Source organism: Triturus cristatus, chromosome 11 (genome assembly GCF_964204655.1).
Source record: "Triturus cristatus chromosome 11, aTriCri1.1, whole genome shotgun sequence".
Classification (NCBI taxonomy): Eukaryota; Metazoa; Chordata; class Amphibia; order Caudata; family Salamandridae; genus Triturus; species Triturus cristatus.
This window is the reverse complement of record NC_140594.1, coordinates 1,105,110,178-1,105,134,413: the sequence shown is the minus strand read 5'-3', so window position 1 is coordinate 1,105,134,413 and position 24,236 is coordinate 1,105,110,178. Positions and strand designations below refer to the sequence as shown.

The following is a 24,236-nucleotide window of genomic DNA, read 5'->3' as shown; positions in this document are numbered from 1 at the left end:
CTTGTTCATATGCCCCATGCTTTGGAGCCTACTAGGGATGCATGGTAGATCTGGGGTTGCTCCTGAGTTACGCTTTGAAATTGAATCTTTTGTAGGTTTGGAAGGGAATTTAAGTTTTATTAATTTTCCACTAAGGCTGTGATTACAAGGTCAGGACTAAATTCCAATCCTTGTTTGTACAGTGTAAGGAGTTGCATGAATATTACCATAAAAGCGAAAGATGCACAATTCGGTGTGTGATGTACCGATTCTACATGTTATGTCTCATTTCTTAAAGAAAACTTAGAATAGGAGATATTTACTAAGACTTGGCGTTGTACTCCGCTCCGCCAGCAGAGTTTGTGGAGTTTTACCAACTCTGCGTTCCGCTGGGAACGCGAAGTTGGGCAAAACTCTGACTCCGTGGCAGAGCGGAGCACGAGGCCAGCCGTCATAATTTCTTTTTTTTAAAACAACACTTATCTTGTCTTCTGACTGCCCTCCTCCTCGCTGCGGTGTCTCCCTTCTTCCATCATCCTCCTCCTCGCGTCGCTGTACGTATTGCATCTTGCGTGAACGTCTTTGGGGAAGCACTAGGGCCTCACGGACCTAACCGGTTCCCCGCAGGGTGCGGGAGCCAGCATTGCTCCCGCCCGCAGGGAGCAGCTAGTTATGCTGTTACTAACAGGCGGGAGGAATATCTTGATCTGTTTCCCTGCCCGAAACAGATCAAAAGTCGGGGACGGGGTTCCCAGGGGCCAAAAGCAGCTCGGGGTGAGGGGGGCGCATGCACCCCCTCCCATTAAAATATAATTTATGCCCTAGGGGATCAGGTCCCCAATTCTGAAAACGTCCTAGGAAGGGGAGCTGCGTGCCCCCATCCCCCCCAAAAATACTTCAGGCCCAGGGTATGGGACCCCAGGGCCAAAAACAGTCATAGTGAGGGGGATACACCAGTTCCCCCTCTCCGAAAACAAAAAAAAAGTGTTGTCCCCCCGGGACCTGGACCAACCCAGGGGGTTTAAAAATGTTGCTGTGAATTTGCGGATCCTCTGCATATTTGCAGCAAAATTAAGATAAAACGTTTTTGGCCCCAGGCATAGGGGTCAGGATATCTCAACAATGCCCCCTAATGTCTTTTTTTTACCTTTTTGTAGGACTCAGGACTGAGTCGCAAGTCCTAAGATGGCTGCCACCACTTCCTGGTTTAGATGGTGGCAGCAAATCAGGTCTCACTTTACAGTTGTATCCATGGATCCTCTGAGGTGTGAAATATACATTTTGTTTAACCTTAAATTTCTGTAAAACGACTGAATGGATTTACACTAAAACACAAAAAGCACTCTCTCTCGACCAGGGTCTAGCTTTCTGTCAAATTTGATGTAAATCGATTAAGCGGTTTGGGCTGTATCAGTTTCGAAAGTTCAAATGGAAAAATGAATACGGAAAAAGCATATTGGACCTCCCCTTTTCTAGGCCCCTGTTTGACGGATCACCACGAAACATTCCTTTTGTAAACTAGTCAAAAAGTAGCACTTCTTTGGAATGTGTCATGGAGATGTGTCAAACGGGGCTAAAGTTATTAGCAACACAAATAATGCATTTCCTATGGAAAGAGCAGGTGAACGCACCAGCCTGAGGTTCATCGGTGTGTTACATTCCAACCTGGAACCGACCTCTGCCAAAATAGATACCGGCTTACAAGCCGTGGAATTAAAAACGGAAGGCTTATCGAACCATCTGGGGTAGGTGGAGCAGGTGTCCACAGCGTCGTCTGCTGTGATGACACGGGTTGAAGGCCATGAACACACCAGTAAAGCAGCCCTGACTGATGGAGAAATGTTAGGACAGTGCCGGGAGTGACTTGGAGAAGTTGGAACGATGCTTTGAGTTGCTGGCTAATACAAGGCGAGGCACTCAGCGTTGAATCCTGGGGATACCAAAATCTGTGACTCTGCTCCGACATTATTTAAATGCAGGGATGCGCCGTATTTACAAAAATACGGCTCACTCCTGCATTTCCCCTAGCACTGGCCCTGAAAAAGCTGCCTAGCGCCATCGTAGGCACCCTTGTGCCATTTTGCGAGGGTGCCTGCACTGCAGGGGCGATTGTCTGTGTGCAGGAAGGGACACCTTCCTGCGCATAAACAATCTTTGAAGGCAATTTACTGTTTCTATGTGTGCTGCAGAATGCAGCATGCATAGAAAGAGCAAAAACGAGGAGAAATGAATAATCTCTCCTCGCATCGCCATCCAAGACGAGGTTTTACTAGGCCTTCGTTTTTGGCGTTGCCCCATCCCCGTAAATATGGGGCAGCGTCAAAAAGCAATGAGTGTTGCGGCAGAACGCTCACGGCAACAGCCATTGCACGTCGCTTTCAGGCTAAGTGAAGCGTGAAAAGAGGCCTTATTTACAAGGCGGCGTTAAGCTAAGTTACGTGGCTTAACACTGCTTCATAAATAAGGAGAAGGCGATATCGCCACCAGTACATCACTAAAAGTGACGTTCTGGTGGCGATATCTCCTTGTAAATATGCCCCCTTGTCTCAGATGATAGATCTGGTGCTGAGAGAATTTATGGGATCTCCAGAAGAGATAATTTTTGGGAAAGGTCACCGTGCATATAGGCTTGAGGATGGAAAGAAGGGGAACAAAAGGTGACCGGGGCAACATGAGGATTGTTTTGGCCTCACATGAAAGTTGTGAGTCTAAACTGAGTGCAGCAGTGGGTCAAAAATCTGGTAGATGACAATCATTGTCTCCATTTCTTCCCTGACGCGCCAAGATATACTTCTTAGGAACAGAGAGTTTAAGAAGTTAGGAAGAAATCAGTGACGAAGGGAATCCAGGTGCCAATGGTATATCCGTCCCTGTTGGAGGTTTTGCACAAGGGTAAAAGATTGGTTTTCTATGGGGACGAAGCTGCCAGGCTGCCATTGAATCCAGAGTGGGCACAGTGACATTGTCAGTGTCCTAGAAGTCGGTGACCTAAACCTCAGGACGGAGGTGGATAGCGCAACCTGGAGTAGTCGGGTGGTGACTTCCCGGGAGGGAGAGATTCTGATCATTTTAATAGTGGGAGATTTTATTTGCTGAATGTTTATGTCATCTGTTGATCTCAATACAACATTTGTAAGTGACTTGTTTTCTGGAACACTAACACTTTTATACTCAGAGTGCTTTTGGTGTAAATCCTTTCAGTAGTTTTGGAGAAATGTAAGTTTAAAAAAAAATTATATTTCAGTCCGCAGATGATCCATGAGACGATAGATTGTAAAGTGAGATCTGATTGGCTGCCACCATCTAAACCAGGCATTTATAGGTTTTATAATTGTGAAGGTTAATATCTTACCTTACCTTAATATGTACCTTAAGGTGGAGGGGGGGGGTGCAAGGCTCACCTCCCCTTATGCAACCATGGGTTGCATAAGGGGAGGGCCATAATAGGCTCAGGTAGGAGAGTCTAGAGGCCCCCCTCCCCTGGCCCTGGGGATGGAGTTCCAAGGGACTATTGAAACTCGGTACAGGGGCCATACGGCCCCCTCCCCTTTACAAAAAAAGGCCCTGGGAAAGGGATCCCCAGGGCCAGTCCTTGTGGCTAGCTACCTCCCGCGCCCGACTGACGGCCCTGGGCAGCGTGAGGCAGGCTGCCTTTTGGTGGAGTTGGTCACAGGTTTTGGCCACAGGCCAGGCCTTGTGGCCAACCCCCACTGCGCATGGACGAAGGCCGCGCACCATAATCCCCTGCTGTGCACAGCCAGGCATTGGTTAGAAACCTAGCAGGAACACTAAAGAAACCCAAACATCTTCGTTCCTGCCCCCTGTATGCCTTATTTACAACTCTGTTACATGTATTCTAAGTCTTGGTAAGAGTATTCCATGGTATGCTTCGATGTCTGCACCTTTAATCTCTTTTGGTTGGTCTTTGATTTTTTTATAGAAAATTATATTTGTAGTATTCTTTTAAAATGTAGTTCCAGGTGCCATGTTCTATATTTATTTCCCACCAGGCGTAGGTTGTGTAGAAGTTCTTATTGTACGGGTGGAAGAACGCTCAGGTTATCTGCATATGATGAATTTTATTTCTGGGCCATTGAACTTAGGATCTTTGTCCTGTGATGTCTGTATACGACATCTGCCTTTGGCCCGCCCCTTCATGGACATAATAGACAGACTTCTGCCAATAGGGGATGTAAGCATAAGAGGATGTCTACCTTGTCAATGCAAATGAGGTTGCGGGGTCAAAGTCACTGTCTTGTTGGAGCTGACTCCGCCCCTCCGGATATTTAAAGGAAAAACACAAGCCTACAATCCCTGGGCTCCCCTCAGAGCAGCAAAAATTAAAGACAAACATTCAATCCAGGACTCCAGAAAAACCTGGTCTGGATATTAATGGGTTTTCTAGATTTTGTTGCAGAAAGTTTGACTACTACTGTGTCCCCAAGAATAAGAGTAACCGTTTGTGTTCTGCTCTAGTAATGTTGGCAAGTTCTACGCTTGCAAGTTGTTTACCAAGTAATAGAATCATAGTAAAGTGATGATATGGTCTCTGTGTTGGTGCATGGGTGGGAAATCTAGAGGCTGTTCTGTAAAAAGGAACTGTCCGGAATTTCAGTATTTTTATGTTCCGTAAAGTACAGTTTTCTTTTATTACTGTTTACCCATAACCCCCTACATGTGACTGTGCCAATGGCATCTTAATAGACTGTAGTTTTGAGTCATTCAGAGCGTGTTCCGCCTGATTTTAGATTTTACCAGCGCTTTTTAGGTCTGGCGTAGACACAGGTTTAGCTTTTTAGTCAGTAATTTAAAAAAAAAATCATAAACACAAAATACATGCATCTCTGCAAGGTTAGAGGGGCTTTGGGTTTGCCCTCTTCAGTCATTGGTCTGTTTAACTGTCAATCCTGTTCACTTTCACCCACGCACCATACAGCATTGAGCTTTGAGTCCGCCCTCTTACGCCATTGGCTCTCTTGCACTGTGAGGGATGAAATATTCCTACTCACATCTGCACATCCATCTACAAAGGAATGCACTTCACTTCCAGAGATGATGATGCCACAATTCAATTCAGTTTTACAGATTTCGACCTCTTTAGAGATCAACAATTTAAGATGAATACAAAACCAATACATTTTACAAACCTTTTACAGACCATATTCATAATTTATTTTTTAAAATAATGATAAAAAAGATTTTAAGAATTTATACAAATTGTACCAGACAAATTCATTTGGGAGAATTTAATTAAAACAATCAGATCATTAATAGTTAATCGATTATATCTAAGACTCCCTGTTTTCCGTTTTTACTGATTTTTACAGATAAATACAGACAGATAACATTCACTTTCTTGTCTGCATTTATTTTTAAGTGTGGATAAAAACGGAAATTGAGTTGCTTTTTGAGTAATTCTAAATACTGTCTGCCATGACTGCCAGGCCAATAGATTTGCGGATTGATAGTTAAGAGGGCTAAAAAAGAGAGGAATTTTAGTAAAGAGGCTTTAACAGCAGCAGATATGCATAAGGTTTGATACTGAAATTTGCATATTTTCATATAAGTGCACTGATTTATCTTCTGCGGGTGTTCACAGCAATGAAACCTGTCAGACATTCAAGCATAAGGGCATATTTCTCGGTTAAATAAATGTGGAAATATACACATTTCAGCTTAATTTTCCCTCAAAACCCAAAATAAATATGATTAAATACAGATAAAATTAGCAAAAAATAAATATGGATAAATACAGCCGAAAATGGCAAAAAAATAAATACCATAAAACCGGGAGCCCTAATTATATCTAAAACATATAGGTTTTAAAAAGCGATGCCTAGCTTCTACCAGTTCTTTGTTGGGACAAATGTACAGCACATGGGCTGAATCTTGGACTCCTCCTCTGCATAATTCACAGAATCCTGCCTTTTCACTTGATGACGCCATGGCTTTAGGTTCCCAATGCTTTTATTGTTTCCATTAATTGTCCTTTTTGAGCCATCTTTCCCTGCACTGCTGCGTTAGATTTAGACTGCACAGTCCGTGCACCCCTAGAGTAAGCAGTGAATGTGTTTGAGCTCCACTGCTGCAGTGAGCGTGGCGTGTGCGGTGTCTGCACTGCTGAAATAGGTTAGAATGTAAATGATCTGCAGTGCTGCAGTAGATTTGGAATGTGCAGTGTCTGCACTGCTGCAATAGGTTAGAATGCAAATGATCTGCAGTGCCGCAGTAGATTTGGAATGTGCAGTGTCTGCACTGCAGCAATAGATTAGAATGCAAATGATCTGCAGTGCTGCAGTAAATTTGGAATGTGCGGTGTCTGCACTGCTGGAATAGGTTAGAATGTGAATGATCTGCAGTGCTGCAGTAGATTTGAAATGCGCAGTATCTGCACTGCTGGAATAGGTTAGAATGTAAATGATCTGCAGTGCTGCAGTAGATTTGGAATGTGCGGTGTTTGCACTGCTGGAATAGGTTAGAATGTGAATGATCTGCAGTGCTGCAGTAGATTTGAAATGCGCAGTATCTGCACTGCTGGAATAGGTTAGAATGTAAATGATCTGCAGTGGTGCAGTAGATTTGGAATGTGCGGTGTCTGCACTGCTGCAATAGGTTAGAATGCAAATGATCTGCAGTGCTGCAGCAGATTTGGAATGTGTGGTGTCTGCACTGCTGGAATAGGTTAGAATGCGAATGATCTGCAGTGCTGCAGTAGATTTAGAATGTGCGGTGTCTGCACTGCTGGAATAGGTTAGAATGTGAATGATCTGCACTTCTGCAGTAGATTTGGAATTTGCAGTGTCTGCACTGCTGCAATAGGTTAGAATGCAAATGATCTGCAGTAGATTTGGAATGTGCGGTGTCTGCACTGCTGGAATAGGTTAGAATGTGAATGGTCTGCAGTGCTGCAGTAGATTTGGAATGCGCGGTGTCTGTACTGCTGGAATAGGTTAGAATGTGAATGATCTGCAGTGCTGCGGTAGATTTGGAATGTGCAGTGTCTGCACTGCTGCAATAGGTTAGAATGTGAATGATCTGCAGTAGGTTTGGAATGTGAATTGTCTGAAGTAGATTTGGAATGTGCAGTTTCTGCACTGCTGGAATAGGATTCAAATGTGAATGATCTACAGTTCTGCAGTAGAATTGGAATGCGCAGTTTCCACACTGCTGGACTAGGATTAGAATGCAAATGATTTGCAGTGCTGCAGTAGATTTGAAATGTGCAGTGTCGGCCCTGCTGGAATAGGATTATAATGCAAATGATATGCAGTGCTGCATTAGATTTGAAATGTACAGTGTCAGCACTGCTGGAATAGGATTAGAATGTCAATGTTTTGCAGTGCTGCAGTAGATTTGAATTGTGCAGTGTCGGCACTCATAGAGTAAGCAGGGATTGGAATGTGATTGATCTGGGCTGCTGCAGTGAGCTCGGAATGTGCGGTGTCTGCACTGTTGCATTGAGCTTGGAATTTGCACTGTTTGCACTCCCAAAGTAAGCAGGGATTGGAATCTGAAGTGTCTGTACTGTTGCAGTGAGCAGGGAGTGTGCAAAGAGCATGGAATGTGCAGTATCTGCACTGTTGCAGTGAGCATAATATGTGCAAAGAGCATGGAATGTGCAGTATCTGCACTGTTGCAGTGAGCATGGAATGTGCAGTGTCTGTACTGTTGCAGTGAGCATGGAATGTGCAAAGAGCATGGAATGTGCAGTGTCTGCACTGTTTCAGTTGGATTGGCATGTGCAGTGTCTAAGCTGCTGCATGGAACATGAAACTGCACTGCCGCAGTGCAGGGAATGCAAGGCTCCTAGTGATCTGAGCTCGATTACTATGCCTGTGTGGCACGGAGTTCATCAACAGAACATACGGGCATTCTTTGATCAATGTCTGATGAAAGGGTGATGGGAGGCGACACTTGTCTTGTAATTGACGTACAAATGTAATATACAGAGAGAGGTACCAGGGCTACAGTACTTGATGTTGGAATTCGAAATATCAATAAGGCTTCCTTTTAACCTCCACATATATATTATAGCTGCCAACTATGCCCAGAGCCTCTGGAATTATGCGGTTTTGTTGCCACATAACCCATCATCTGACACTTAATCTGCAGAGTTTAGCAAATGAAATTCTTGTTTCTGGCTCAAACAGATCAGAAGTTACTAGAGTTTAGCAAATGAAATTCTTGTTTCTGGCTCAAACAGATCAGAAGTTCCTAAAAACGCAGTGACGTGTTGCCGCACAGTGCGGAAGGCCCTTTGCAAAGTTGACTGATCCCTTTCTGTTTCTTATTGTGTATTTGGGTGTTAAACTGATGCTAATGAGATGAAACTTTTGCTCAGACAGAGTTAACCTGTGTACAAATGACAAAATAATACTATCACAAACTGTCGCATTACGCCAGATAATTTGCCTTTTCTTGCCGCATAATTTAGTTAACTCTGTTGCATACTTTAGTCAACCCCTGCCACATAAATCCAGCGACCCTGGCTATGTCCCAGTAGCACTGGACCGAGAGGCAATAAATGTAGGAAGTTAAATAACCCATTTATTGTTTTTTTTCTTAAAATGGCGAAATGTATGACCAAAAAAACTCATGCCAACGTTTGATATAAAAGTTTAATATTTGAAACGTGCACTGTACAGTGCAATGAAACTGACAGTTTTAAAGCTTTATCGACGTAGAGTTCAATCACACCTGTCTTGTTTTTCTTATTTCAGGTAAATGTTGAAGACACAACTGAAATGTTGCCCAAATCGCGTCGAGCTCTCACGATCCAGGAGATCGCTGCGCTGGCCAGATCGTCACTGCACGGTGAGCTGGGCCTCATTCACCCCCTCCCCAGAACACCAATCCCCGTCATCCCCCTCCACAGAACACCAATCCCGTCCCTCCCAAGACCACCAACCCCCTCTCCCTGCCTCTAGACCATCAATCCCTTCCCCCACCCCTCCCGAGACCATCAATCCCCTTCCTCCCTCCAGACCACCAGTCCCCTTTCACCCCTACAGACCACTAATCCCCTTTCCCCTCCCCAGACCACCAATCCCGTTCCTCCCAAGACCACCAACCCGCTCTCCCTGCCTCTAGACCATCAATCCCCTTCCCCCACCCCTCCCGAGACCACCAATCCCCTTCCTCCCTCCAGACCACCAATCCCCTTCCACCCCTCCAGACCACCGATCCCCTTCCTCCTTGCAGACCACAATACCCCTCCAGATCACCAATCTGTTTCCCCCTCCAGACAACCAATCCCCGCCATCCCCCTCCACATAACACCAATCCCATTGCCCCATCCCTTCTCAGACCACCAATCCCCTTTCCCCTCCCCAGACCACCAATCCCGTCCCTCCCAAGACCACCAACCCCCTCTCCCCGCCTCTAGACCATCAATCCCTTCCCACACCCCTCCCGAGACCATCAATCCCCTTCCTCCCTCCAGACCACCAATCCCCTTTCACCCCTACAGACCACCAATCCCCTTTCCCCTCCCCAGACCACCAATCCCGTTCCTCCCAAGACCACCAACCCCCTTTCACCCTTCCACCCCTCCAGACCATCAATCCCCTTCCTCCCTGCAGACCACAATACCCCTCCAGATCACCAATCCGTTTCCCCCCTCCAGCCCACCAATCCCCATGCCCCACCCCTCAACAGATCACCAATCCCCTTCCCCCCCCCCCTCCAGACCACCAATCCCCATGCCCCACCCCTCAACAGATCACCAATCCCCTTCCCCCTGCCTCTCAATCTCTTGTATCAAATGTTGGGTTCTTGTGCACAGTAACTGGAAGAAAGGGGTCCAGTCACTGCCGTCCAATGAGAACAGCAGTGCTGTGACGCAGGCTTCCAGCAGATGTTTAGAGTGAAACCACAGTCCTTGTTTCTACAGTCAGGTGAGGCGGCTGGTTGGGTGTCCGTGGTGAGTTTTGAGTGTTTTCCTAGTAGTTAGTCCAGGGGTTGTTTCGATTGCTGCTTTAAATCCAGGATACGTTGTTTCTCCTTCTTTGGAATGAATGAATAAATTAAGGGCTGTAATATAATACTTGGATTTGTATATCTTGGCTAATCACCTGTGAGGGTATTCAGGCACTGTCCATAGGCACAAGGAGATTCAGTGATTTTCCTAGAATCACTGGATGTTGAGCCGACGCAGGGACTTGAACCCAGCTTCAAATTCGGCAGCTCTGGCCTTTACGCCACATCCTCACCCTATGATATGTCGGGTACACCGCCAAAGTATCTCCAAAAGATACCCTGGAGTTACAGATCCAAAGTGAAACCTGAGTGGAGAGCAGATGAAGAAATGAAGGCGGGGAACAGAAAGGCCTTAAGTAGATGTTTGCTGAAGGAAGCGTGATTGGATTGGCTGCAGTGCACGAGGGGTGGGGCATTCCACAGTTGGCGCTAAGGAAAAATAAAGACATACCAGATAACCTGGCTCGATAAATGACAGGCCTTCTCTTTCAAAATATTACATGTAGAATAAATAGATCATATTTTATGTGCCCTAGCTGCTAGGCCCAGGCGGTGAACTCCGCTCCGTTCACAGAGATTTCCATACTCTGCTGAGCACACGGAGTTCCCAAAATCTTCCTCGGTCGGCGACCGCGAGTGAGGAAAATCCACCTCCCGGCAAGATTTCTCAAAGTGGGGGTCAGATTTGTCAACAAGGCCGGTCACGGATGGTCGCGACCGATCACGTTGAGAAACCTTCTGTTCTCGTCGAGAGAGCTTCTGCTCGGGCAGAAAATCTACTCGAGCGGCAAGAAAAGAAGCAGGGCCGCTTACACGGTGCATGGTGCCATTCGGGCTGATTTTACAGCGCGGAACAAACACATGGCGCTGAAAATCAACACAAACGACATGACAAAATGCACTCCGCCACTTGCAGAACTGCACGTTGTGCGGCTGAGTTTTTTGGTCACTGCTTGGAGTTCAGTGGAACTCTGCGAACTCCGCCCAGGGCTACTAGCTGCAATTGTCATTGCCTAAACCCAACGCCCACTGTCAGTGGCCCCACTACTAGGGATGCTGACTAACGCTCCTGTCCACCCTGCAGCACAGAGACTGTGACCACCCCCTGGCCACAGATGAAGCCCTGGTAATCTCTTACACCTCTGTCCTTCCGCCTTCTGGCCCTCAGATCTGCCAGCATGCTTTGACGCAGTTCACGTCACGCTTCGTTATATGACGTAGGCTCACAGTCTAATACCAGCCGCTGTCGGTAGTAGGAGTAACTGCAGGGCGGTGACGTGGGGAAGGGTGGGGGGTAGTAAACTATGGATTACGGAGGTTTACAGGTAAGTTAACATATAAATTAATAAAACGAATTTCGTTGCTTGCACAGCATTACATTTGGGGATGCAGTGCACACAACAAAATTTGTTTTATTAATTTATATGTTAATTTACCTGTAAACCTCCGTAATCCATAGTTTACCACCCCTCCCCCTCCCCACGTCACCGCCCTGCAGTTACTCCTACTACCGACCGCGGCTGTCTAATACTCCAACAGACATCGGATTACCCGAATGAGCACCCCTAGATCCTAGCAGACACCCGACATCTTCAAACATGTAATATATATGGAGATACCGCACTCAATTACTGTCCAGCTGGCCTAGCTTTAGAATCGCCCATACATGCATAAATCAGCGAGTTGAATCAAAGTGGGCGTCAACAGTTGCCTTTACACTACTTCCTTGGGCAGGCTAGCTCCATTCATGCCTCCCTCCATCCTTCACTTGTGCCCTCTGACCCCGGTTTGACTGATTGTTCAATAGGAAGGGAAGGTGGGGTCAGACTGACGGCCCTGGAGCTGACAAACACAATCACGTGATTCCTTTGGAGAAAGAGGGCAGAGACAACACTCTCTCCTCCAGTACTTGATTTGTAAAAATAAGAATAATGAATAAGTGTAGGAGACAAACGTTTTTCTTAGGGGTGCTTAATCAAAGTATATGTTCACCAGGACATGCAGTCATGGCTACACTGATAGTGCATTGCAATGTAATGTATTTATTGGTATTTCTGGAGTGCTGCAGACATCTTGCTAGGGTTCATTAGAGCCCTGTACATAGCAAAAGGGCAACCATTGGAACTATATAAGACAGAGAGACAGACATGATTGCGGCTCTGGCAGTTGCTACAACAAGCCCCAGCAGGAGGCAGACCAGTAGTGACCTCCTTAGACAATATTTGGGCCTGGCACCTATTTTCTTTGTCAGATTAAGCACTGCTTGCCTCGTACTCAGCATAGTAAGGGCCCATGTTCCTTGTATGTAGGGTCGCAATGGACCAGGCCTGTTTGGGCTTCTATGGTCATGACCAATGGCAGGGGCGGCTTCTCCTTAATGGTGGAGGAGTGTTGCCCTACTGGTCAGTCACAGAAAAATAAAATTATATTAAAACAATAATATTTAATTTTTCTGTGGCGTGTGTGGGTCGGGGCGAGGCCGGACCATGACAAGGAGGAGTGATGGGTACTTAGAAGTGCGCATGTCAGTTTGGCCAGCCGTCTTAGGCCGGCAAAGCAGACATGCGCACTTCTATTTCTGCAACCCAGCTGTGTTGCATAGCCGGGTTTGGGAAAAACTGCAGGCTCCCGGGCACTGTCTGAGTGGCAGACCAGGCCGCCCGGACCAATCCTGGTGCTGCTCTCATAGCATGAGAGCAGGGTCTGGATTGTGTGGGAGCCTGTGCTTTCCCCGAGACTGCCGGGAGAGAAGCACCAAGGCAGCCATCGGCGTCAGGGCAGTGAGACGTAAGTTTTTTTTCAATATTATTTTTACCCTCAATTCCCCATCCTGTCCTCCAGCATCTCACCACTTTTGTTGTGCGGCGGCCGCCACTAACCAATGGGCTGGTGTAGCGGCAGGAGGGTGTCTGTGACATGAGCAAGTTACCTGTGATGGTGAGGAGGTCTTGGTAAAGATGGATGTAAATATGTGTGATAGGGGTACGGCCATGTTGACGCTGGTGGGAGCCGTGAAGGTATCAGAGTGTCTTTGTAAGCATAAGAGGTGGGCATCTGCTGGCAGGGGGCGGCCTACTTTTATTACAGTGTTTAATATGTCCCCAAAAAAAGAGCCAGGGCCCTTGTCGGGAGGTCAATACTGCTTGCACCACCCATTGCCCCTGCCAGCACTGCCAATGACAGTACCAATACAACTACTATCACACTCCTCCAAGCGTGACAATTCAGACTATTCCAGGCACCCAGCCCTATAAGAATGGCTTGAGCGGCAGGTATTAGTTCTTTTGATGTATACTGAATAAATAAACAACTGTTGTGCTCATTACTAAATTAGACAAACAGCGCCAGCATGTGGCAGCTGTCATAAGTGCCGGTGTTGACAATTAAGTGTAGATGCCGAGCACCGGAAACCACCGCCACAAATTAAGCACTTGTTGTACGAGGACGTCTTTAGAACTGTAGGAATCTTGTCGCGGTGGGCAGATTCCTGGAGAGGGTGGAGAGGTTGGGGGACCCCACCCGATATCATTAAAAAGAGGTGAGACTGCAAAGCCCACCGTGGCAGTGGGAGATTGCCTGTAGAGCAGGGATTTGTAACCATGCAAACATGGCGCCCACAGGAGACTGATCTACCCTTCTTTGGTCCCCAGGTATCTCGCAGGTGGTGAAGGACCATGTCACCAAGCCCACGGCCATGGCGCAGGGAAGAGTGGCCCACCTCATCGAGTGGAAAGGCTGGTGTAAGCCGCTGGACTCGCCGGCGGCCCTGGAGAGTGACTTCAACTCTTACTCCGACCTGAGCGAAGGGGAGCAGGAGGCGAGGTTTGCAGCAGGTAAGGCCGTGATTTGAGGGAGTAAGGATATAGAGGAAAAAGGAGTAAGGGAGGTAAGGATGAGGAAGAGGAGGGTGGGAAGGAGGGATCAAGGTTCACAGGAGGCGCATGCCCTAAGGACATGGAGTGAAAAAGCCAGGGAACTAGGAGGGAGGCCGGAAGTTGAGAAAAGGAGGTGGAAAGAAAAACGGATGGAAGGAGCAAAGAAGGATGAGGAAAAGAAGGGAGAAGGGAAGGGGGGCAAGAAGGATGCGAGAGAGTGGTGAGGAAAATATCTGATGAAAGGATAGAGAAAGGAAAGGGAGAAATAAAAGAACGATGAGAGAGCTGTATGAATAGAATGAGAGGGGAAGGAATAGAGGAGGAAAGAGAAGCAAAGGAGAAAAGAAGAAAGGAGGGTTGAAGGAAAGGAAGTCAAAGACAAGAGGAAAGGGAACAAAGGAAGGTAAGGAAGTAATGAAGAAAAGAAGAAAGGAGGAGAGGAAGGGAGAACAAAGGACAAAGGGAAAGAAGAAAGGGGAGTTATACAAGGAAAGGAAAGTAGGGAAAGAAATGAAGGAAAACATGAAGAATGACAGAATGATGAAGGGAACGAGGGAGGAATGATTTGAGGAAGGAAGGGAGGAAAGGGGAGGATAAGAAACGAAGGGGCAGAATGGATGAAGGCAAGAAGGGTTAATTATATATAGGAAGGAGTTAATGGATGTGTAATGGGAGAGTGGGAAGAAGAAAGTGAGGAAATAAGGTAAGAATGAGTTGAAGTAAGACAGAAGGGAAACCATTTGAAAGGAAGAACGAAAGAGAGTAAACGGGAGGGACGAAGGTAAGAAGTATATGAGCGGCAACACGATAACAGTAAGGAGAAATAAAGGGAGGTCTCGAGAAGGGAAAAGATGAAGAAATAGAAGGAAGGAAAAAGTTTATGGAGGGCTTGGGAGGAAGAAAGTGAGGGAGTGTAGGAAAATGGGACAATCAAAATCAGAAAGGCAGTGAGAAAGGAAGAGAAGAGAGAGGATTAGAAAGAAAGAAGAGAGGACGGTATAAAGCGAAAGGGGGAAGATAGTGTGAGAGAGGGAGGAAGGAAAACTGAAGAAAGGTATAGAAGGGGAGAAAATGGAAAGGAGTGTGCACATTGGATTTGTGAGATGTCAATTATCTAACGATGTCATCTTTGATGCTGTTGCGGATATGAAGCCATTCATTGGTCATACTATGTCCTGTCATTTTTGTTGTCATTTGATGTGTGTTTTCAGAAACAGTTTTTAGCAGATTTGAAGTTATGTGCCAACTATGTGGCTGGTTCACAAACACCTTGAGGAGTATGGACAGTAGTATTACACGAGTACTCTTTGGGGTACTGTTGCACGCCTTTGCGGTTAGGCCCCTCGCTTGCCAGATTTCTCAAAGGTTGTGGGTGTAAGTAGGATTCTTTACCAGCACTAGGTGTACCTTAGTGTTTGTCAGGGGTGTAGCAATAGTGCAGTGGGCCCTAATGCAAACAAGTCAAAGGGGAACTGTGGCCCTAGTCTGATAGTAAAAAATAGACATAATTAGGGTGTATTACCTGGGCCTGGTAGCACTGCACCTTCTGCACCATTTATAGTTACTCGCTGGCCCTAGTAAAGTTGTTCATTTTAAATCAACTATTTGAACTGACAGCAGTTGCAAGCTTCACGCTAACATTACAGTGACTGAAGCTTGGTTTTCTGTTTTAAATCAAGCAGCATTACTCATGCAAAGGACTTTAATTAGGAAATCAATGTGACAAAAGTGAACACAGTGATGCTATGGGAACAGGGTGAGTTAATTGTTCAATGTGCATTGAATTGTATGGTAATTGCATTTATATAGCGCTTACTACTCCTGATGAGGTGTCACAGCGCTTTTTTGGCGAGTAGCACGCTACTCCGGAACCCATAAAGGGTTAGAGGTGAATTATTATAGTGCAATATGAAAGTATTTTGAGTGATGGATATGTTAATCAGTTATTTGGATTGAGAAGGATAGTGGAGGGCTAGAAGAGGGAAAAAGGTTTGTATTTATATAATCGCTTGCTACCCCTGAAGGGGTGTTGAAGCACTTTTTCGGCGAGTAGCATGGTACTCCGGAACCAGAATAGAATTAGTGCTGAAATATGAAAGTAATTTGTGTGGATATGTTAGTCAGTTATTAGGATTGAGAAGGATAGTGAAGGGATAGAAGAGGGAAAATGTTTGCATTTATATAGCGCTTGCCACCGCTGATGAGGTGTTGAAGCGCTTTTCCGGCGAGTAGCAGGTTTCTCCGGAACATTAAGTAGGAATTCATGTTAGGGATGAGGCCTTAGGGCATATAACTGCTGTACTTTCATAACCTGAAATACAGAGTGAGGGGGTGGGGGAAAATGAAGCACAGCTGAAGGAGGGAGGATGGGTAGCTGCGTTGTTATTGACATCTGTATAGCGCACACTCTGCCACTTGTAGGGCCTTGTGGCACTTATGACAGTCGTTGACTTTTCACGAAGTCTGATTCAGCTTGTCATTGTGTTCTAGGGGTATTGTCTCCTTGTCCTATTAAAACATGCAACACATTCTCTTTCTTAAGCTCTGTCAACACAATGCAGTGACTTGTGAGATGAGTCATCACAGAAGCATGCGTAATGTTAGTGACATTCCAGAGTTACATTAGGCATGCAGAGGCGTTATTTACATATGCATAATGAATGCACCATTCTGGGCAGGCTTTGCCGCACATGTGGCAGAAGGGATGGCAGTTATGAGGAAATTGTTTTAGAGGATAGTAATGCATACAAAATGCGTGGTGAATACGTAATTTCATTAACCGTGTCGCAGTGCATTGTCGATGCAAATGGTTATGCGGGGCCTTACTCACCAAGGTAAGCTCACACGGTAGACCGCCTTATGCGGAAGTCTGCATTTACACATGCGTGTAGATTTCCTCATCGATGGAATTCACTATTTCTGAGCGGAGATCTACACCTGGTTGTAGGCTTACGAGGCTCCACCCCCTCAAAAGAGGGGCGGAGAGTCCTGTGACTGAAGGTATTTCTGAAAAGTTACCTTTAGTCCTTTTCTACCTGTTTGTAGACCTCTGAACCCCTGGGCTGTAGACCCCCCTGTAAAAAGTAATAGGGAAGTTTAACAAAATTAATTTTAAATGAATACAAATAAATCCTATTTATTTCTTTAATATTAAAATACTAAAACAAATTCCCCTTATTCCTATTTACCTACAACTACCACAGTAACCAGGGACAACACACCGCTACTAAAATGTGACATATTAATACATTTTAAACTAGTTATTTTTTAATGTTTCTTTTTTTAAATATAGTAAATTGTATTTTTCCTCTTTCACTCCCTTGCAACATCATTTGGGTTAAATTTGCCACAATCTTGGATACAAACAACATTTTATTTTGTTTGTGATTTAATTTAAACTTATAGTCATGTATAATGTAATATAAAGTTAGAAGTTAGTAGTTTAATTTGTTGGCAGTATACCTCACACTTCTTAATGTTACTGCCATTTTGTGTAATACTATTAAGACTGTTAGTTTTACTTTTCTACTGATGTTAACAGATAAACATAGCCACAAAAACGTATTTCCTATCTGTAATTTCTTTTAAATAAGAATAAAACAGAAAGCAGATATTTGGAAATTATTTTCAATGCTCTCAGCCAAGCTTGCAGGCCAGTTGCCTACTGATGCTTAAACAGCAGCTAGCTAATGTGCACATTGTATATATACAACCATGCTCATGCTTTCATGTGAATATATTGAGATTTCACATACTATTAAAATATAGGGTCTCATTACGATGTTGGAATTTCCTAGACCACGTCGGAACCCTTCCAACCGACTCGTTGGGTTTACAATCAGCCCGACCGATTATGATGTTTGTTGTTGGAAAGTAAACCACGGGGTCATTCCGAATCGGTTCCGACTGGCTCTCAGAGAATTTGTGTCAGTCGGAACTGCATTGTGCAACTCTACGAACAGCGTTTCCAACTGACCGATTATTATGTCGATTTCCAACAGCCTTTGCAAGTCGGCCTGTCCAACACAAAAGGCTGTCGGAAAGTGACTTTGGTGGCCCCTGGCAGGGCCCCCTTCATCCTGCGGCCTCTGGTTGGGGGCCGAGGGGTACCTAAGGAAATCCCCTTTAAAACCCTGCTCTGTGTGGCAGGCACCGTGGGGGTGCACGCGACAGGGTGCAGGGTTTTCTACACACAGCCCATTTCCCCATAGGCGCCAGTGTTGTTGGGCAGAACACGGGCTCCCATAGGGAACAATGGGCCTCGGCCGAACAGTGTTCGATCGCATCGTCATCAGTCGGGTGGAGCCGCTGACCATGAGTCAGCTGGTTCCAGAATCTAAGACGTTGTCAGGCAGAAAGGTGCTGCCTGACATCGTAATGAGGCCCATAGTTTTAATATTTGTGTATATATATATTGATGTATCACATAACATCAGATACCATTAAAACCAGTCAAGTATGAATGTTCATTTATTGATTAAATAAACAGCCTTTTTTTTCACAAAACACCCCAATAGATATAAGTAAATACAGATAAAATAAGCAAAAATAAATAAGGATAAATACAGATGGAAATGTGAAAAAATAAATATCATAAAAATGGGGGCCCTATATATAATATAATGCATTTTTATTGATATCACAGGCACTTTGGTAAATAATATTAATAACTACATAAAATGCTGACTACAATTTGAAATGTGGGCATGTTTGCGGTATCCGTGCAGCATGAGCGCTGTACATGGTCAAAGGCAAAGATGCAGTCAACAAATGACTGAAGCGGCAGCTGGGGTCAGAGTGCAGGAGTGAAGTGTTACTGTGTTGTGATGTAGTGTTCTTTAAAGAGATGCGTATTTAGCTTATTTCTAGATGGGAGAAGGGCTGTGGCAATTGTGATGGGATCAGGGATGTTGTTCCAAATCCTGGGTGCATAAATGGAAAAGGCCGCTGCTTTGTTGTGTTTTTTTTTACACTACATTGCCTGTAGTCTGATGGTATCCTGGCTGCGGGTGTGCTGAGAGCCACCTGGGATCTGGAGCTTGTTAGCCAGATTGGCCGTGGTGCAGGTCACGAGGACTCTGTCAATGATGCAGATGGTTTTGAGGATTGTACAGGCCCCCAAGAGGAGGTCTGTGGTCATTTGTCTTCGGGACGCAGATGACACCTACTGCAGCATGTAGGATGTCCTTAAAGGGTTGAGTGTGGAGACCCTGGAGCAACACTTTTCCCCCATTCAGATATGAGAGGGCTTGAACAGAAGTTATGATAAGTTATGATGTCGCCTTCATGGGAGGAAAGGCGTCACCTTCTTTAGTAGGGAGAAGTGCTCCCAGGGCATGTGTTCCTTGGGGTGAGATTTACTTCCTATATTACTTGATGTTAGATTACTTGACATTGCTGAAATTTGGGGTTTGAAGCTATCAAGGTTCATGTAATTGAACCAGGTTTTGACCAGCCGTTGCTTGTAGTTCTTGACGAATAACAGGAATTCTGGGCCTGGTTTAGATCTTGGCGGATGGAATTGCCAACCCGCGGCAGCAGCAGGCTCCAGTACTCTGTCGGGTTGGTGGAGTCCCGCCCACCGTATTTAGAGGTATACACGATACACAGAACACCGCAACGGTGGCGGTCTTCTGTGCTGGCGACCCGTCTCCTGTCGCGACCTGGAGTGGGCTGGACAGCGGCGGTCTTCTCACCCATTGAACTCCAACATCTAAAACGGGCAACCGGACGGCCAGGTAGGTGGGCGGGAAGACCCTGGCATTTCAATTCTGTTGTAAAGGTATCGTAGGCAATGATTCCTCTCATGGCCAAAAAATGGAAGTTCCGCACTATTGATTCAGAAAATATTGTTTTATTGTTCTTCTATGTAGAAGAAGAGGTTTCCAGTAGACTTCCGCCCAAAGTCCCGGAGGAGCATTGACTGCCCATAATGGAGAGTGTTAGCGATGTATTTTGGAGAAGCTACATGGATCACTTCGTAGGTGAAGCATGTACCTTTGAGAAAGCTTCTTGCTTCTACAGGGAGCCATTTGAGGATAATGAGATGTGGTTTAATGGGATCTTATATACTCATAACCCTATTTAACCTGACAGCGGCGTGTAGAACCATCTTGAACACGGCTAAGTGGACCTTGGGGACTCCTATGAGCAGACAATTCCCATAGTCCAACCTTGATAGCACTAGAGATTGGATTTCTAGATTGACATCTTATTCGGGATTGAGGGCTATTATTCTTTGTAGGATTCTGGCCCAGTCCCCCTTTGGGATCACATTAATATGCAATTGGCGGTTCAAGGTCTTCTCTAGGAGGAAACCTAGCAATGTGGTGCGTTCTGCAGAATCAGGCATGCAGTGCAGCATCGACGGGGTGTTGAGCAGATGTTGAGCTTGTTATCACATCCTAAATGGATAATGGGTATTAAAGAAACCTTTCCACCAGATAGTGAATGGAAATTGACACAGGTAATTTCATATTTTTTTTAACTTTATTATAATGTGCAACTATGTAAAATTGGACAAATTACTCTTAGTGTTTTTAAACTGTAATAGAACCATAAAATATACTACTGTTAGCACATCTTCACACGCCGATTCACACTTGGGTGTGTGGACTTCCGAAAGGTGAAATGGTGGAATATGTTTATCGGCATGAGCGGAGAATAAGGGACCAGCAAATATTTGTGTTGTTTGGAGCTTGGTCAGTGTTTTGGTAGACAGATCCTCATTAGAATCATTGCAGTATCTGATGGGCGAACGAGCCGCTTCTAGGTTGACGCCAGTTTTCTGGTTTTGTCAAAATTAACTGATAGAATGCACACCATCATTCTTTGCGATGTTTATGATTGCTCGAGCCATGACAAATAATCTGGTTTTTGCCAGAAATAGTGGGGTGATCCCATGAACGCATCGAAGCAGGTGAAACATATTTTTGGTGATGTAGTTATCAGTGGATGAATGAGAGCTCTGGGTAAAAAATTATCCCCCGGTTTCTAACCAAACCTATTTGGTTCGGATGATCACCGATACTGGGGCGCCGCTGTAGTAGGAGCACCGTAGGGTCCCGAATATGCAGTCGCAGGAGCTATTTTTTTCCTCATGGTGGCAAAACCAGTTGATAACTATAAGAGCAGCAAATAGCGACAGAACGGCGCTATCCATCTCCGTATGCTGTCTAACACGTAACTGTGCATTGTTATTGTAAAAATAGTAATTAATCTTGTGGTTGCTTAAAAAGGACATGATTGGAGCCACTTGGGAGTTGAAGAGAACAGGAGGGAACGAGTGTTCTTGGAGCTCAGGAGGTTGCTATGGAAATTTGGGAGACAAAGGCAATCAATCTTAATTTTTGAATGCGGAGTATTATATTATTAAATTTCAAAATCTATTATGTAGATGAATGAGCAGAAATACCTAGAAATCTTACTGGATGCATTTATTGGAGTGGGTAGACAATTAAAAAAGCGTTAGAAAAAAAGTGGAAAGTAACAAAATTATATTAAATTAAACAAGCATTAGAAAACAAGTGGAAAGTAAAAAAACAAATCATCAAGCATCACAAGAAGGATGCAAAACAATACAGTGTGCTATGTTTATTATATTAACTTGGAAAGTGCTGTTAAATGTAGCACATTTTTAACTCACAGGCTCCCCTGCCTTTTGGCAAACTGCGCACTATAGAAATACCATGTAATACATATGTATAAACGTACACAGAGGTTGAACAGATGTATTTAGGTGCATTGTGTATGAGATTCAGAGGGTAATGATTGGGGAAAATGGTTAAGGGAATGGCCAATATAGAGAAATCCATGAAGATATGTGTAGAGGAAAAGAGCTTCTCCTGAATAAAATGATACACTTTCAAGTGAATCTGAAGTGAATCTGAGATGCAAAGAGAAAAGACCTAGGTTAAGATGTTAGTTTGCAAGACACCACAATGCCATTTACTCATTAAAAGAGGGAAAACCAGAGGTGACGATGGATTCACCGGGAATTTATTAATGTCTCTTTAAATGTTAACCACACAACCCAAACAAAAGTCAACGTCAAATTTAAGAAAAAAAACTTTGCGCTCTCTATGAAGATATCAAAAATTATTATTATCCTACCGGGATAAAGAGTCAACTTTTATTGCCACATTGAGAGTCCAGTGTCTCTTTTCAACACAGACCTGGTTATTGACTAAGATATGGGCTTGGAGAATCCAGAATGATACAAAACAGAAATAAGGTAAAGAGTCAGGCTTTGTAAAGGGTACGTATGGCAGTGGTAATGGTAACCAGCTTAAATGTGTAAAACCTATACACATCTTAATTATTAAATCCATAAAATACATTTTAATCCTTAAAACTATAATAAACATTGAATGCTATAAGCGTATCTGCTCAGAAGCAGCAAACAAAAGAGGAAGAAAATGGTGGAAAGAGGGATTTAAGAGGACTTGAGAGCTCTATTTATTGTGATGTAGTTCTAAAGTTCTGATTCTGGAAACTTTGAAGTATTTCTGCTTAGAAGAGTGAACGAAAGATTAATGCATAATGCTAGCCTCCTGTCTTGCCTTACAATGGAGAATGCTGGAAAACAAGAACAAGGAAAAGAGTCAGGCTTTGGAAAGGGTACATTTGGCAATGGTAATGTTGGCAAGCTTCAACATGTTATCTATTTTCAAAAGAAAATGCTGCCACCCACTGGCAGATTTGTGTTGTTGCAGAAATCATGTCTATTTTATAGGACTTGGATGCAAATTTAACAGTATTAGTGCACTTTTTCTAGGGTCACATGCAAAGGTGGAAACGGCTGATCTTATTTCTGAAAATGTTTCTTTAAGATTCCCTATATGTAGCGTGGACACAAGGTGACCCGGTTTACCCCCACTACCTAATGTTCTATGTGAACCCTTGACAGATGTAGGCATTCCAGGTAACAAGATAGGATAATGAATTGTAACTCCCTAGGGAGGTAGCACCCTTGTTTCCTTGGATGACCTTGTGAGGCCTGGACTCAGACCATGGGATATGGAGTGTGGGGAGGTAGTGAGTCCTTTATAGGATTGATAAAGTGCAGGCTCTTCCCGCCAGCAATATTGTTCAAAAAAATTACTCAACACCATTCTCCTGTGGCCATAAGAGACATGTGGAAGCAAATGCCCTAGTTTGGTCTTTTTCATAGACAAAATGCTTTCTCGAGTGTCCCTAACACATAGAGTGAAGGTACAGTATGACAGTTGCAGTGCATGTTTCTCCTGAATGTGTACAAAATGAGTATAGTACGGCAACAGCAGTGACAGTCTATCTTACTAACATTTAAAGCAGAGGCAGCATCAGTGCAAGCTTCTCTCTCACACGGAACACTTACTGCAAAGAGGGCAGCAGGTCAAGCTTCCTTCACACACAGAACAGCTACAGCAAAGGTAGCAGTAGGTTAAGCTTCCTTCACACACAGAAGACTTACAGCAAAGGAAGCAGCGGGTTAAGCTTCCCTAGAGCACAGAACACTTAAAACAAAGGCAGCAGTGGGTCAAGCTTCCCTTACACACCGAACACTTACTGCAAAGAGGGCAGCAGCTCAAGCTTCCCTCACACACAGAACACTTACTGCAAAGAGTGCAGCTGGTCAAGCTTCCTTCATACACCGAACACTTGCAGAAAAGGCAGTGCAAGCTTCCCATACACAGAACACATACAGCAAAGGCCACAGCCGGTCAAGCTTTCCTCACACACAGAATACGTACAGCAAAAGCAGCACACACAGATCAGGAATAATACTGGTAGCAGTAGTGCAAGCTTCCCACACACACAGATCAGGTATAATACTAGAAGCGGTAGTGCAAGCTTCCAACACACACAGAACACCTACTGCAAAGAGGGCAGCAGGTCAAGCTTTCCTCACACACAGAAAACCTACAGCAAAGGTAGCAGTAGGTCAAGCTTGCTTCACACACAGAACACTTACGGCAAAGCAAGCAGTGGGTTAAGCTTCCCTCATGCACAATACACTTACAGCAAAGGCAGCAGTGGGTAAAGTTTCCTCACACACAGAACACTTACTGCAAAGAGGGCAGTAGGTCAAGCTTCCTTCACACACAGAACGCTTACAGGAAAAGCAGCAGCAGTGCATGCTTCCCTCACAAACAGAATAGCTATAGCAAAGGAAGTAGTAGGTCTAGCTTGCTTCACACACAAAACACTTCCAGCAAATGGAGCAGCTGGTAAAGCTTACCTCACAAACACAGAAAGCAAACAGCAAATGTAGCAGCAGGCCATGTTTCCCTCACACAGAACAGTTAAGTCAAAGGCAGCAGCAGTTCAGGCTTCCCTCACACAGAACAGTTACAGACAATGCAACAGCAGGTCAAACTTTCTTCACACACATAACACTTACAGCAAAGGCAGCAGCAGGTC

General features: G+C 44.8%; 1 protein-coding gene across 7 annotated transcripts in view; it reads left to right on the top strand.

Moving 5' to 3' along the window:
• FAM131A (family with sequence similarity 131 member A) overlaps positions 1-24,236 on the top strand; it is a 571,148-nt gene that overhangs the window by 423,069 nt on the left and 123,843 nt on the right. For all 7 annotated transcript variants that reach the window (XM_085635533.1, XM_085635534.1, XM_085635537.1 and 4 more), the window contains 2 exons: positions 8,700-8,793; positions 13,608-13,790. In XM_085635533.1, coding sequence (XP_085491659.1) covers positions 8,724-8,793; positions 13,608-13,790 — 253 coding nt within the window. In that variant the 5' untranslated portion in view covers positions 8,700-8,723. The remainder of the gene's footprint in view (positions 1-8,699; positions 8,794-13,607; positions 13,791-24,236) is intronic.